General features: G+C 47.5%; 1 protein-coding gene across 3 annotated transcripts in view; it reads left to right on the top strand.

The window, feature by feature from the left end:
- The window catches only part of MTHFD1L (methylenetetrahydrofolate dehydrogenase (NADP+ dependent) 1 like), a 190607-nt gene continuing 174157 nt past the window's right edge, over positions 1-16450 (top strand). The window contains exons 1-6 of one of the 3 annotated variants that reach the window (XM_046669965.1): positions 1-360; positions 9528-9612; positions 11004-11054; positions 11144-11197; positions 14298-14422; positions 15993-16093. In XM_046669965.1, the coding sequence (XP_046525921.1) occupies positions 137-360; positions 9528-9612; positions 11004-11054; positions 11144-11197; positions 14298-14422; positions 15993-16093 (640 nt within the window). In that variant the 5' untranslated portion in view covers positions 1-136. Of the gene's footprint in view, positions 361-459; positions 897-9527; positions 9613-11003; positions 11055-11143; positions 11198-14297; positions 14423-15992; positions 16094-16450 lie in introns of those variants that run through there. The other 2 variants (XM_046669966.1, XM_046669964.1) reach the window with 2 other exon arrangements.

The raw sequence follows: 16450 nt of genomic DNA, 5'->3' as shown, positions 1-16450 counted from the left end.
CCCGGCGCCCGCCCCGCCGCGCCCGCGAGGAGGTGGACGCCGCCGCGTCTCTGTGCCCCGCAGCCGCATCTCCGCGTCGCCGGAGGACCTGCCGCCCCTCGCTCCGGCCGCCTCGCCGCGTCCCCGCCGCCTCGCCATGAGCGCGCGCCTGCCGCTCCTCGTGCGCGGGCTCCGCCGCCCGCCGCAGCCCCCGGGCCCGCCGCGCCGCCTCCGGGTGCCCTGTCGCGCCAGCAGCGGCGGAGGCGGCGGCTGTGGCGGCGGGGAGGGCCTGCTCGGGCAGCAGCGGCTGCGGGACACCCAGGCCGGGAGCAGCCGCGGCCAGGGCAGCCAGGCGCCCCCGGCGCGGGACTCGATCGTCAGGTGAGCGGCCGGCGCTCGCCGCCGCCCAGATGCCCAGCGGCGGCGCCAGGGAACCCTGGAGGAGGGGCGGCCGGAGTGATCAGATCTCCGTGGGGGGTTCGCAAGGCGCAGGGCCGCGAGTGCTTGGTGCCAACATGTTTGGGGCGCCGGCGGCTTGCGGGGAGAGCGCGCCCCCGGGCCGACTCTGGGCGGGGGATCGGGCGGGCGCGGGCATCCCCGGACGCCGCGCAGCCCGGATCGCGCGCTCCGCTCCACGTGCGCCAGCCGCCGGCTCTGATGCAACGGCGCCGGGCGCGCAGGGCAGGAAAGGGGCGGTGCGACCGAGGGCGGGAGCCGGGAGGAGGGGCGCCCGCCCGCCCGCCCGCGCGCGCAGTGGGGCCCGGGCTGGGGCGGGACGCGGCGGGCCTCCCGGGCCCCCTCCGGGGGCCGCCGGCGCAGGGGCTCCGCGTCCGCCTCGCTGGCTCGGGCGGCTGGCGGCGGGGCGGTTTGCCTTGTCCCGAAACGCCGCCGCCTCCGGCGAGGGAGGAGCGCGCCTTGTGAGTTACCTGATCTTTTCTGGACAAGTAGAGGCGGAGCCGGTACCCGGCAAGGAGCAGAATGCGACCTGGGAAGTCGGGGCTGGCTGCTTCCCAGCATCGCTGCACTGGGGGCGCGGAATCGCGGGCGTAGCTCTATTTCCGACGTTCTCTCCGGACCCAGAGGCCAACGGTGGGAGCCCGGGGCCTGCCTTCCTCGGCACCCCCACCGGAGACGCCACATGCAGGCCGCCCTCCAGTCATCAGCCCTCGTAGCCCCTCAGTGGGAGAGAGGCCTGGTCAGGGCCCTCCTGGAGGAGTGTGTTACCTGGGGACTCGGGTGGTGTAAAGCGAAGCGCTCAGGATGTACCTGGAGGTGGCGGGACGGCCTCCCCCTCGCCCCCCGGCTCCCCTACCCCCCGCAGCTGGGATTCCTCCTTCCAGGATGCCATGTCACCGGAGGCTGTTCCACCTCCATCCACTCACGTCCTCCCCTTCTTGCCTTCTGTCCTTCATTCTGAAAGTGGTTGCCTTTCCCCCCTCTGTTTCCAAGCCTCTTTATGATGTGGCCGATGACTCTAAAGGAGCCTTTTGTTTAGTTTACCTTGGCTTCTCTCTGAGTGTTGTAGTGACTTTAGGCTTCTCCGGGTCATTCGATTTCAACGAGTGTACAGCTGAGCTCTTCTTAATGGGCGAGGGTCTAAAGACAGTGTAGGACACAGAGACCACCCCTCCATCTCCCTCTTATTTTCTGGATGGCTCTTGCCTCCACTTGAAACTTTCTTGTTCGTTGATTGTCTGTCTCCCTGCCTGGAGTGAAAGCTCTGCAGGGTCAGGGGCCTCGTCTGTCCTGTTCACGGCTAGACCCTTCCTGCTGGGAACGGGGCCTGGTACAGCGCAGGCATTTGTGGCAGGGTGGCTGAAGGAATGACGCAAGATTCGAGGTCATTTGGGGATTTTATTCATGCATATTCTTTCATTTAAAGCCGGGACAACGGAGATGAGTAGAATGGACAGTAGGGGTGTGGGTTAGGATCCTGCTGGGCTGGGCTGGCCGGTCTCAATTCTCCCACTGCGCGGGGCGGGGCAGGAGTCCGGGAGGCTGGAGCGGGGTGGCTAGCGATGGGCTGTCCTACAGAGTTGTGCAAAGGATGAGATGAGAGGTGGTCTACAAAATGCGTAGTCCAGGGACTGTCACATGCTAAGCCCTCTACGAATCTTGGCTATTATTATTGTATATTTTTACAGCTCTCTAAGCCAGAGGTTGGCAAAGGACTAGATAGTAAATACTTTAGGTTTTGCAGACCAAGAGGTAAAATAGAAGATATTATGTAGGTACTTTTATAAGAGAAAAAACAAATTTTCACAGTTTTTTGATTGATGAAATTCCAAATTTTGTTTATGGACACTGACATTTGAATTTCATATAATATTCACACGCCACAATATATTATTATTATTTCAGTGGTTTTTTAACCAGTTAAAATATAAAACCCATTGTTAGGAGGTGAGCCAACGTTTGTCAGCTCCTCGTCTAAACTAGAAGAAGGAAGCGTTGGGCAGTGAATTATTGCTTCATGGGATGTGTGGTGAAGAGACAGGCGCCCGTGACTCCACCACTTATTAGCTGTGAGAGCTCAGACAAGCTCTTTGACCTCGGTCCTTCCTCTGCAAAGTGGAAACCAGGACATCACCTGCTCTAGAAGGTTGTTGTGACTATTTCTGTGCTGTTAGGAAGCACATTAAAAATTTTTTTTCTGACACTTTTTTAATTGAATTGTAATTGACATACCATACTATATTAGCTTCAGGTGTACAACATAGTGACTTGATATTTTTGTACATTATGAAATGATCACCATGGTAAGTCCAGCCGCCATCTGTCACCACACCAGGTGATTGCAGCGTTGTTGACTATATTCCCCGCGCTGGACTGAAGCACATTCTTAGGATCTACAACACTGGTATTTATCTTTCAGTTGGGTGTGTTTTTTAATCACAGTTGGCCAGGTGGCTGTCACAGCGTATTTGCCATTGCCTGTACCTCTGGGAGCTTGGTCAGAACCATATACATCGTTGTCCCTGTTTGACGTATATGCCTCATCTAACAAAACCATCCTCCAAGGAATTCCCCCAGGACTTGGAGGAAAGGGGGCACGTGGGCCTAGCTAGATGTCACCTAGAACCAATAAGTCTTAGTTCTCAATTCACTTCATGGATGTGTATCAGAAAGGTTAAAGAATAAGGTCCCTCAAAAGCATAGTGACCTGTTGTTTTGACTAGATAACCATAATGTCCAATGTTTTTGTCAACAAGTCATGGCAGTTTTAGGAAGTAATAAGATTTCTGGTTGTTGTCTGACAAGTCTCCATTGGCGTTTGGTAGAATCAAGAAAGCTCCATTGTCAAAATGTGCAGAATGGGTGTCAGCAACTTGATGAAAACCCCAGGGACAAATAGGATGTTGTCTTTTAAGGAATGCTGCATTGGGCCCGGCCCGGTGGCCTAGTGGTTAAGCAGCGCACTCTGCTTCACGGGCCCGGATTTTCATAGGTACATAAAGTGGACTTAGCCCAGGGGCATACACCACTGTTGGGAAGTGGGCAAGTTTGTCTTTCGGCACCTAAAAACCTCAGCATGCTGGGCCCGTCTCCTCCACCTGCCCTGACTTCAGCCCCACCGCTGAAGGCTGGGTTGCACTCTGTTCTTCTCACATCATGGAAACCAGGCGTGGGGAAGGCTTCGGTCTAAACAGAATTTCAGAGGAGGGTGTGACAGTCCGACTCTCACATGACCACGTAGATTCTTAGCATACAAGGTCACTGGAAATCTCACTCGGAGTAAATTTCTCTGGAACACCCACAGCCAAGAGATGGAAAAGGGGCACGGGGCCTCGACCCTGACCGGCTGCACGGGAACTCTGAAACTGTGCAGTCGGTGACGCTGGATTCCTCAGGGCGGGTGCTGTGAAGTTTAGAAACGACTTAGTCACTGTTGTTCTTAACTTCTGTCCTTTGTGTCTCAATGTGCTTTTCTCATGCTTTGGGCTCAAACCAGTTTTTGACTCTGTTCAATTATCAAATATTCATGAAACGCCTACAAATTGCCAGGCGCTGTGCAAAGCTGGTAAAAACATTTCTACCTCAAGGGGTCGAATGCGACAGGTGCTATATGTTAGAATCTTCTTCCCAAAAGGAACTTTTCACCTCCTATAAAAGGGTTTTCAAATATACCATAAACCAAACATCCCAAATTTTATTAATTTACAGTAATATAGGTTGTGCAATATTTTGCAGTCATTAACCTTTTTTTTAAAGATTGGCACCTGAGCTAACATTTGTTGCCAATCTTCTTTTTTTTATTTTTTTCCTTTTTCTCTCCAAAGCCCTCCAGTACATGGTTGTATATTCTAGTTGTAGGTCCTTCTGCTTGTGTTATGTGGGAGGCCGCCTAAGTGTGTCCTGGTGAGCGGTGCCATGTCCGTGCCCAGGATCTGAACCGGCGAAACCCTGGGCTGCTGAAGCAGAGCACGCAGACTCAACCACTCGGCCATGGGACTGGCCCCTTGTTAACCTTGTTAATGCAGCATAATTCCACATTATCTTGGTGTTCCATGCTCTAAACTACTTATAAGGAAAGAAAAATGTGAGAAGCTAAACGTGAGAATGCTCATGTCTTCATAGATTTTTTTAAAACAAAAAACATCGAAAAGGCGTGCATCAGGAAGCTCCAGGTGTTATCCATAGGACAAGGTTTAAGTTAAAATAAAGACATGTAGGGCCAGCCTCCGTGGCCTAGTGGTTAAGTTCGGTGTACTCTGCTTTGGCGGCCCAGGCCTGGTTCTTGAGCAGGGACCTACCCCGCTCTGTTAGTGTCCATGCTGTGCTGGTGGCCCACATACTAAAAAATAGAGGAAGACTGGCCTGGATGTTGCCTTAGGGCGAATCTTCCTCAGCCAAATGAAAAAAAAGAAGAAATGATATACCGCCAACACCCTTGATGGCCTTGAGGATGATATTGTGTAAAAGAAAAAAGAAAGTGACACTAAGGACCTTGAGTCGAAAAAGTCACTCAAAAAGTCAGATCCTGAATGTAAAGAAGTTTTGGGAATACTTCAGTCATTTGTTTGCTATGTTTTCCTTTTTATGTCTTTATATGAATGGTTTATGGCAAATAAAAAAAATCTATGTCTAAATAAGTCTAAAAAATTCTCTTAATACTTACAGGATACAGTCATGTGCTGCATAACCACGTTTCAGTCAACGACAGACCACATATACAATGGTGGTCCCCTAAGATTAGTAGCTTGCAGCCTAGGTGTACCGTAGGCTCTACCATCCTGGTTTGTGTGAGTGCACTCTGTGATGTTTACACAACGACAGAATCCTCAAAATGCATCCCCGTCATTAAGCGACGCATGTCTGTAAACACTGTGTTAACATAGTTCTGTGGTTTAACTGGGGGCATTTTTTGTTTTTTCTTAGTGGTTCATAAAACAAGGGTGTGTCTTTCATTCTCTATCTTAAATTGGATGTAGCACAGGAAAGAAGATTAGCGCTCCCAGACCCAACCTGTGCATATGTAAGACACAGGCCAGTCTGCTTTAATAAAGATACCCCAAGTAACTGTGCACTTCCTGTCAAGAGGGAAGCCGTCCAGGGAAGGTGGGATGGCCCTCTGATGTCTCCTCACTGCTCTGGCCCTGGGTAAAAGGCAGCTACTCGAATTTCCTGGCCGGCAAGAGGAAAGGGGCCAAGTTGCTGGTGCACCAGTCTCTTACCCGCATGTTCCTGGCCTCTTTCTGGTCGGCCGTCACAACCTGTTGGCCAGAAGTTAGTCACATGACCCCATCAAAGTGCAGACAAGACTGGGAAATGTGCTCTCTAGCTAGGCGGCCATGTGCAGCCAAAACTCAGAATTCTATTATTAAAGAAGAGAAAATGGCGTGGAAGTATTATTCATAGGAAGTACCTAATAATTTAAACCATCGTTATCAGCTTTATTATCACTACTGTTACAATATATGGAACATATATGCCTTTGATTGCCAGTACAGTGGTTTATTAAGCTGCTCCATGGTGCTTATTTTGTTTTTTTCTGGTGAGGAAGATTGGCCCTGAGCTAACATCCATTGGCAATCTTCCTCTTTTTCCTGAGGAAAAGTGGCCCTAAGCTAACGTCTGTGCCAATCTTCCTCTATTTTGTATGTGGGATGCTGGCACAGCATAGCTTGATGAGCAGTACATGAGTCCACACCCAGGATCCAAACCTGTGAACCCCGGGCTGCCAAAGCAGAGTGCACAAACTTAACCACTGTGCCACAGGGCTGACCCCATTAAACTGGTCCATGGTGGTTTTCACCTGGACTGTTTCTCAGAATACTGAGGCTGTCTTTGGAAGAGACTGTTTTGGAAGTCTTCACTGTATTTGGAGACAAGCACCTCTTTTGCCTTTGAAAAAGTTGAAGTGTAGCCTATTATCAATAAATAGGCTCAACATTTGGGAACATACTTAAATTGGTAGTTTTAATAACATTATCAGCAGCTGCCTCCCAGACTCTTTGGCGTGATCACAGCTAGCTGCAAGGGAGGCTGAGAAACCTGGTCATTGTTCCGGCAGCCTTGTGCGCAGCTCATGTGCATTATTTCACAGACTGCCAGAGGGATAGCAGTGAGCCTCAGTGGAGGCAGTGTAGGAGATGCCTCAGTGTAACAGTAGCAGTAAGTATTAATAACAAAGCTGATGGAGGCCAGACCAGTGGCGTAGTGCTTAAGTTCTCACGCTCTGCTTTAGCAACGCGGGGTTTGCAGATTTGGATCTCGGGTGTGGACCTCGGGTGGAGGACCTCCTCCAGCAAAAAGAGGAAGATTGGCAATGAATGTTAGCTCAGGGCCAATCTTCCTCACACACACACACACACGATAATAATAAAGCTGGGGCTGGCCCAGTGGCACAGCAGTTAAGTGCGCACGTTCCGCTTCTGAGTGGCCTGGGGTTCGCCAGTTTGGATCCCGGGTGCGGACGTGGCACTGCTTGGCACGCCATGCTGTGGTAGGCATCCCATGTATAAAGTAGAGGAAGATGGGCACAGATGTTAGCTCAGGGCCAGGCTTCCTCAGCAAAAAGAGGAGGATTGGCAGTAGTTAGCTCAGGGCTACTCTTCCTCCAAAAAAAAATAATAATAATAAAGCTGCTGATGGTGGCTTAAGTTATTATTAAATTGGTATCTTTGCTAATACAGTTCTGAGTTTTAGCTACACATGGCAGCCCAGCTAGAGACACACATTTCTTCCAACTGGATCTTGACAAGGCAAGTTTCTCCCCAGAGGGCAGATCTCTGATGAGAAACATTTATGCTACTTTTTAGATTCATTGAGCCTTGTGACTCCTTTCTTGCTGGCTTTGCTTGTCACTATCAGAATACTGAGTAACCCAGAGGATGAAACATTCCCCACAGAACAAGTCGTGTTGGAACTAGCCACCTTTGTTACATTAGCTTGGCAGCAGATTTGCGCTTCTATACAAGTGTTCCCTTCATATTACTGAGGAGCAGCAAGACTACAAATGTTTCCCGGAAAATTATTGCTGTAGGAAGGAGTGTTTTTTGTGTTCAAGGGTAGCTTGGAGGCCAGGGGAAAAAAAGCCTACAATTCTAAGAACAAAGGTAAAGAGCCACTGTGGTACCCATCTTGCAGATGAGGAAACTGGGGTTCATGAGAGACTCAGCAGATTGCCCAAGCTAGTCAGTGGAAGGCCCGCAGGCTGGTCCAGCACGGTGTTTTCACTCTATTGGTGCTTCAGAGCTGCCTGGACCCCAGGTTGAAATTGCACATTCCACCCAGACCTATTGAATTAGCCTTTCTGGGGTGAGGCACAGAAACCTTTCTTTTTACCACACTCCCCAGATGACCCTCATGCACATTGCCAAGAACCACTTGGGACCCACACTCCAGTGCCTTCTCAGACTAGACAGAAATAAGGACCCAACGTGGCCCAAATTAGCGGTCCCAGAAGGCAGAGGAGCAGGAGCAGCACCTGGCCTCAGCCACATGTTCTTGGACGGAGGACTGTAGAGCTCTTTTAGAAGGTGCTTTGTAAGCTTTCACGTACAGTCTCATTTAGTCAACACAACAGCATGATTATTTCACTGGGAATCCAGTTGCTTTATTCCCAAGCGTTTAGAAACAAAACAAACTGAAACCTTGTAGGTCGTGCACAGTTGCGTGGCCACCTATTCCGTTTATTCCAGCCCAGCTGGCAGCAGGAAGCCTCCTCCTGGGTGAGAGTTTCGAAGCCTTTTAGGGTTTTCTGAGCAGCCTCCCCTCGTCCACCTACTGGAGAACAGTGCCCTCCACTTAATGTTCAGCTTCCTCTCTCAAAACTTGGGGCAGCCCCCGGGTGCCTTTTTGCCCTTGGCGATTTGCTGCTGATGCTATGTGGCTGGACCTTGGCCTTGCCTTTTGTGAAAGCTGTTGTGTGTGTGCAAGACCCTGTCAGAGACAGAAAGCCAAACTTAAAGATGGTGTTAACCCTGAGGCTTGGGACCGGCCTCGGCTGAGCCTTTTGTCTGTTATTGTGAGAGGAAGAAACAAGGCCAACTTCCTATGCGAGGGAGGAACATTTCGTAGTGATGGTGGGGAAGGATTTCTCTGAAACTGCTCCTCCCAGAAGACTGCAGAAAGACAGCCTGACTTGTGCCACGTTGTCTAGTCTGCCCCGCCCTGCGCTGGCACCCGTTTCCTCTTCCCAATGGTGCTAGGAGGAGGCAGCCCCTGCTGGGGCTTTTAGGAGGTCCAGATGCAGACTGTGGGCGCTCAGAGGAGAGAGAGGAGAGGCTCACTCCTAGGAGGCCTTGGGAGGGTATCAAATTCTGATGCCGCCCCAGTGTTCTGTCAACAATTCCTTCCCTTCCCTCCTCTCCCTTCCCATTCCTTCTTTAAACTCTGGGACCTGGAATTTGTCCTGACCCACCACTTCTTACCCAACAGCAGACCCCCTCCCCAGACCCCTATTATTGCTACCCTCCCCCCCCCCCCCCCCCCCCCTACGGGAGGAATATAGAGCAGGAGGGGATTATTTTAAAGAGAACCCCATGGGCCGGCCCAGTGGCGCAGTAGTTAAGTTCGCATGTTCTGCTTCTCGGCAGCCCGGTGTTCACCAGTTTGGATCCCTGGTGCAGACATGGCACCGCTTGGCAAAAGCCATGTTGTGGCAGGCATCCCACGTATAAAGTAGAGGAAGATGGGCATGGATGTTAGCTCAGGGCCAGTCTTCCTCAGCAAAAAGAGGAGGATTGGCAGCAGATGTTAGCTCAGGGTTAATCTTCCTAAAAAAAAAAAAAAAGAACCCCAAAGTTTTTATTACAGTAAGCTTGGAAAATACAAGAGAAAAATGCGGCCCTGGAAAATTTCTGTTAACATCTAATTTGTCCACCTCTGCTTATTTTTAAAATTAGATTGTCCATTTCACGCGGCGTGAGTATTTCATGGTTGTTTCCTGCTCCCCTCCCCCCACACTTTCCACGCAGGGAGCGCATCCTTATGTTGTCTATTTTCACTTATAGTAACAGACTTTTGAGGGAAATGTGTTGTCTCCACCCTTTCTGGTCATTAACAAAGACGTGACTGTATGTTGTTTTTCTTTCTCAACATAGAGAAGTCATTCAGAATTCAAAAGAAGTTCTGAGTTTATTGCAAGAAAAAAACCCTGCCTTTAAGCCGGTTCTTGCTATTATTCAGGTAAGCCGAGAGCGTGGTTCAGTCCTGCTATTTTAGAATGCCCTTCCATTTAGAAGATAATTGTTTAGAAGACCAGCTGCATTTCTTGTCACAGAAGTCCCCTCTGGGCTTAATGGAGGGCAGAGATGGCGTGGCTGGAAGTGCTGTTGTTTCCCCATCCTTTGCTCATGTTGCCTCCACAGGGTTACAGGTTAGGTACTGCCCTCCTGGAGCCTGTCTTCTTTTGTGAGTGTTTCTGCTTTTGGTGTGGGCAGCTTTAAGAGGTCAGGAGGTAAGACACCCGTGTAAATTACATTACACGGGGTGTGTTGTGGTCCCTGGCTGCTTATAAATGCTTCTGTGGAAGACAGAAGCTTGCTGAGATGTGGTATTTGGTAACCTTACTACTAAATCTTTTAAAGCCTGCCATGAGTTTAAAGGGCCAAAAGTCATTACATGTCAGGAGGACTTTGCATTCCATGTGCCTCTGTTGGCGCCGCCCCTTCGTTCCTCACCGCTCGTGGCACTGTTTGCCGTCCTCATTGGCGCCCCCGTGTGATAACAGGTGCAGAGAAATGATGAGGCGAGCCAAGCCCGTAACCTAACACAGCTCCCCAGTCGGACTGCTGCTGTCGTTTTTGGCGTGCACTCCATGTGTCAAGATCGCAGCCTCTAGATCCATCAGTGCTGTGGTTTTCAAGACTGTAGAGCTAGGCTCAAGTCCCTGGCGTCCTTTGGGGTCTTTTCCACATCCCCTACAAAGATAGGGGAAAGAGAAGAGTAGCAAAAGAAGTGGATCTGAGCCTGGGTCTCCTGGGGTCTGCTTCCTCAGTCGCTTTCCACGTGAGGGCACACAACCTAAACCCTGGTCTTCGGGTCCTCATTTAAAAGGGATGCTGGCCCTGTGGCTGTATATGCCTGACCAGGGCCGTTATAAAAAAAAACTGACGTAATTTGGAGCCAGCCTAGTGGTGCAGTGGTTGAGTTCACACTTTCCGCTTCAGCAGCCTCGGGTTTGCTGGTTCAGATCCCAAGTGCAGACCTATGCACCGCTTATCAAGCCATGCTGTGGCAGGTGTCCCCCATGTAAGGGAGAGGAAGATGGGCACAGATGTTAGCTCAGGGCCAGTCTTCCTCAGCAAAAAAGAGGAGGATTGGCAGCAGATGTTAGCTCAGGGCCAATCTTCCTCAAAAAAAAAAGTGGACATAATCTGAAAGCCTGAGAAACTGATAGGTTAATAAATACCAGCCGTTAGTCCCCTTTTGTGAGCAATAAGATCCTTTTTCTGCATTTTCCCTGTCATCTTTCTGATTAGATAATTTATAATCACAAATTTAGTCTCTGTATTATATTTTGTGCCTTTTCAAGATATTTTTATGCTGTTACGTTCTTCTTACTCTCCTCTCCTAAGGCAGGTGATGATAACTTGATGCAAGAAATAAACCAGAATTTGGCCGAAGAGGTGAGGATGGTTGATTCTCAAACATTCGTGATAATTTGTTGACGATGCCTTCTCTTCCAGTGATCCAGTACCTCGTGTTCTCTTTTCAGGCTGGTCTGAACATCACTCACATTTGCCTTCCTCCAGACAGCGGTGAAGATGAGGTAACCACAGCACTGCCCCTGAATCCTTACTTGGCTTTCCTCCCTTTAGACCTAATGTGCCTGGTAGCATCTCTTACTTGTGGTCGGAACAGATCAGCCTTTTCTTGTGACTGAACTTTGAGAGGAAAGAGTTCACTTTTCCCTCTAGTGGAAATGCTCCTTGATCTGTTTGTCCCCTACTGTGTGTTTCTCTTGAAGACATGCACTGTGATGTAGTGACTTTGATTGTGTTTCTTCAGCTGTAGGAGCAGCATCGTCTAGTGGACGTTGTCCGGCTGGCAGTGTCGGGAGGACTAGTTCTGGTTTGCTCTGTCCTGACAGGGTATTTGACCTTGGTCATTCTTTGGTTTCTCTGGGTCACAGTTGCCCTATCAATAAAATAAAGGAAGAGGACAAGATCATTTTCAGGGTCTTTTCCAGGCTAACGTTCTGTGAATCCTTGAGTGGCGTTTTGGGGCAGCTGATAAGAAGCAACCCTGGGATTCTTTTGCTGCTGTTGCATGTGATTCAGTTGTTTTTGCCAGCAAGGAGTAACAGCCTTCACCAGCAACATCTCAAGCCTGGAAGAAGCAGCCACCCCCATAGGTGGTGAGGAAACTGGACCACGGGCCATGCCAGGGTCTAGTCCTCCTGTGGCTGTAAAGATTGAGTGTGTCCTCAAGTGGTAGAAAAACCTCAAATAACAGAATCTGGAATAACACGGAAGTTTATTCTTTTTGTACTTGAATAAAGTGTAGAATTAGACAGCCCCTGGCTGGTGTGGTGGCATCACAGAGTCATTAGAAACTCATTTTCTTTCCATCTGGCTGCTCCATCATCTTTGTTGTGCTGCCTCATATCCAAGATGGCGGACTCAACTCTACGTATCACATCTACGTTCTAGCTGGAGTCAGTTAAAAAATAAATCCAGACTTAGTCAGGAGAGAGAATGCAAAAGGATTATTGCAAGGTGGGAAGAGGGAGTATTGAAATAGCGAATGCTCTCTCACCATGAGATCTGCAGGCCTCTGAGGGTTAGGCAGAAGGGTTTTTCTTTTATAAGGAGGCATAGAGAAGGCTCGAAAGAATCAGTGTGAGAAAGTGGGATGAAAGGTTGGCTTGATGGGCTAGTAGACAGAGAATGTTTTGCCCTGAGGCCAGCCTGTGCTCAAAAGGGGCTATCTGCTAACCAAGGGAGGGTAGACCAAAGTTTAGCAACCTGGGGGAAGGAGCAGCGCTTACCCAAAGTTTGATTGACAAGCCTTTTCTGACTGATCAGTGGGGGCAAGTAGTTCAGCTAATCACTTATGAGACAAAGAATGGGTATTTGAAGGAGTATGTCTGGCCTTGCCCTAGGTAGACCCTGGAGCATCAGTGAGTCTTGTCTAAGTCCAATGAGGAAGGTGGTTCTTTGCTCCACCTTGGTACACAGAGGGTGGGGGTCATTTCTTAACCTTCCCTGTTTTCCAGGATCATGGGGCTCAGTTCAACAAGTTCTTGTCACCAGCAAGAAAAAGGAAGGACAGAGACCAAAGACAGGCCCCCAATCTCTTCAGGGTTGCTTCCTGAAAGTCACAAATATTACAAATATTGACACCTGTCATCCCAGAGTTAACAAAATGTGGAGAAATGTGTTGTCCGTTTGCAGGACACCCATTGTCAGCGGTAGAATTTGCGTTTCTTTAGGTTGTTTTGCCACTCGTATTGATAGCCCTTGACTTTTTTTCCCCTCAACTTATATTTTAACAAGGAGTCATTTATTCCCTATTTTTCTTTGAAATTCTGATAAATGTGAATTTGTATGGTAGCATTACTATTAGGTTGGAAAAGAGTAAGGATCTTGATTTATCAGTTGAGATTTTGTGGTTGTGACTGCATCTACCAAATCCTGGATACAGGTGACAGCAGTTTCCCTGCTTCATTCCATTTAGGTGTCACCCCCTCTGACCACCTCCTCCCCACCCCCCCGCCATCACTGTTAGTTTTCTACTCTGCTTAACTTGCTTTATTTTTCTTTACATCATTTACCACTTTTAGGGCTTAGTCTATTGTTATGATTATTATTTTTGGTCTTGTCTTCCCCACTAGAATATATGCTCCCTGAGGGCAGGCATTTTGTTTACAACTGTGCTTCCTCTACTTAGAACTGGTACAAAGTAGGGGCTCCAAGCCTTCAACGTTTGTTGAATGAATGAAAGAATGATGAATAAATGAAATAAAAATTTTCTTTCTGGGTTTTGTTTATCAGATAGCTTTTTCTTCTCTTACCAGGTAGAAACACCATAGTGATTTTTGCTAGACAGTGAAACAAAAATGGTAAACCAGCGCTTCCTCACAGTGAGATCCATATCCGGGGGCTAATCGCCCTCTTACTTAGAAATAAATACTATTGATAAGTGATATGAATCAGTATGTTATCTCCTGGCATAAAATAGAGATAGACAGAGGGCAGAGCATTGCTCATTTAAAGACATACCGAGCCATTCATTAGCTCTTACATTAGCTTCCCAAACTGTACTTTGGTCTTTTTCATAAATAGTGAATTATTTTAGTGTTTCCAACAAAAAGGAGATATCTGTGCTGAGAGTTTGTCTTTCATGAGCCTTTGGAAATGCTTTCTCCATGCCATTCAGGTCCAGAGAACATGAGGGCCTGAGTGACAACTTCACGGATGTCATGATTTGTGAGCTTTTGTTGGACACATTGTGTTTGACACACAGGCTTGTCTGGGCTGGCTTGCAACGCTCAAGATTCATGCTTCGTGGCCTCCCCAGAAGTTGGCAGTGTGTTTGGCTTCACTATGACTGTTGACAAGGAATTGTCTTTTGCTATCTAAACTTGATTAGCTGTTGAGCTTGGGTTTGGTTTTGTTCTGTTCTGGCAGAGAGTAGAGCGATAAGAAAGACCGAAAGTCACTAAAAACTTCAGCCAAGCTTTTTCTGAGCTTTTATAAACATGGTACAAAGAGAAAATAGACCTCTTCATTGTTTTATACCAAGTCTTTAATGGGGAGTGGAAAAGAAACTAGAGTACATGCATTTTTATGAATCTGTTTTTATATAAAACTGCTTTTCTTGGGGCTAATGTTCGCAAAACTGACTTTCGTTTTTTCTCTCTTTAGATTATAGATGAAATCTTGAAGATTAATGAAGACACCAGAGTACATGGCCTTGCCCTTCAGATCTCCGAGAGCTCGTTTAGCAACAAAGTCCTCAATGCCTTGAAACCAGAAAAAGATGTGGATGGGTAAGAAAGTATAAAAGAAAATCAACTCTTAGTGGTAAACGAGTTTTTCTACTGTGATATTTTTTTATTCCACTGTTTCAACTGTATCAGTAATTAAGATGAGAAAGAAATCATTGAAAATACTCCAGAGTTTGAGGGTTTGTTAAATTCTGTACAAAAAAGTTGCATATTTGGGAAACTACACTAGCCTTTTTTGTAGTGCTTGGGTGCCCTTTGGAAGTAATCTCCTTCCACCATCATATTCATTTGATAAGTGTCTGTCTGACGTACAGAGTCCTTGGCCAGCTCTCCTCTTCTAATCGCTTTTCCTTGATAATTCTATCAGACCAGAGAAAAAGCCCAGAGACCCGATTCCCCAGCAGTACCATATTCTGCCTTAGTCCCAGGCCCGTTAAGAAAGACAAAACAAGCACTTTTATTCATAACACAAGGTTTTATTTGCAATTTGAGGGAAAAACTATAAATATCAGGTGTTCTCATATTGGTCTTGGACTCACATCATGGTGTGAAATAAACTTTATGGGACAAGGAATGCCCATCCATCCGGGAAATCGGGACATTGCCTACGGATTAAAAGCCTCCTCTTCCTACGTGAAAATAGGAAGTCTTTCGTACTGTGGCCCAAAAGAACATAGCATATTTAGCATTATAAGGTTGTAAGCAAATTTATAAAGTTCGTCTTGCAGGGCTGGATGGAGAGGCCACAGCCTCAGCGAGACACCCAGGCTTCTTCCTTATTCTAGCCTTCTGTCGTAACTCAGACTTAGGGGAGACCCCAACACAGGTTGAAAAGTCATCATGAAAATCTGATTGTGTAGTAGACTAACTCTAAAGGGAGAAGAAGCCCTGATCAATTAGAAAACATCTACAACCTGAAGGTATCAAGGCATAGTTTCAAACCTTTCATAAAAGGGAGAATTATGAAAACTTTTTTAAGTGTCTCCATTTTGTTATTCACCTGTATTGAGATCATCAGTTTAAGCTAGATAGTTATGGACTGTTTTATCCTAGATTTGAACAAGGAAGGGCACAGAAGCCATTGGAAAGTACATACCACTCATTTTTTCACTTGATTTCCCGAGGAGATAAGTCCTCACCTCGAGAGGGGATCAGACCTGTGAATCCAAGTCCTGCCGGGTCACCCCAGATTTCTAGGGTTGATTCTGGATTTTGATATTAATTGAGAGATCAATTTCCTCAAGGGGAAAGTGGGCTCTGCTGCTGGACCGTGGCATCGCACACTTCCAGGGGCACCATTCCATGTGGTCCATTGAATGGAGCTCCCTGGAGGTGTACAGTGCAGCCCCACACGGCCTCAAGCTGTGGTCCTGCTGGACAGGCAGAACCAGGACGCCAGGGTCGTCCCGAGTCACAGGGACCACGTTGAATTTTCCCGAGGGGCTGCTCTAAGAAGCTAATGGCCTTTATTCCTGCCCACTCTTTAATTTATATTTAATTTTCTAATATGTCCTATATATCAAACGTTGACTTGGATGTTATTTGCAATTAATCCATGGGAATTACAGATGAGTGAGTTTTGATTTACCAGTTCCCTTATTTTCGGATGCAGAGTGACAGATATAAACCTGGGGAAGCTGGTACGCGGGGATGCCCATGAATGCTTTGTTTCACCTGTGGCCAGAGCTGTAATTGAACTTCTTGAAAAGTCAGGTATGATGTCCTTCAGAAATGCTGCTATTTTCTATTTATTGGTATTTACGTGATTTTTTTAATAAGGGTTTATTTCTGGAAGATTCTAATTGAAACATGGAAATAATACTCAGTGTGGGCTTTCTTTATTTTCTCACCTTTTGGGAGATATGAATGACTATGGCAAATTTTTCTAATAAGATTAACTGTATTACAATTTTGAAGAGAAATTGATAAAGATGAAACTGTTTTAAAGATTAAACTGTTTTAAACAAATTCTCAGTTTTTCTCATGAAACAGTCAAAATAACTGCATTGAAAAATGTTTCAAGTTTCAACTTCTCAAATCTGTCAATATTTAGACCCAGATAAGGCTTAT

Source organism: Equus quagga, chromosome 8 (assembly GCF_021613505.1).
Source record: "Equus quagga isolate Etosha38 chromosome 8, UCLA_HA_Equagga_1.0, whole genome shotgun sequence".
NCBI classification, from domain to species: domain Eukaryota; kingdom Metazoa; phylum Chordata; class Mammalia; order Perissodactyla; family Equidae; genus Equus; species Equus quagga.
Note: the sequence above shows the minus strand (reverse complement) of the source record. Positions and strands in the feature narration are given on the sequence as shown.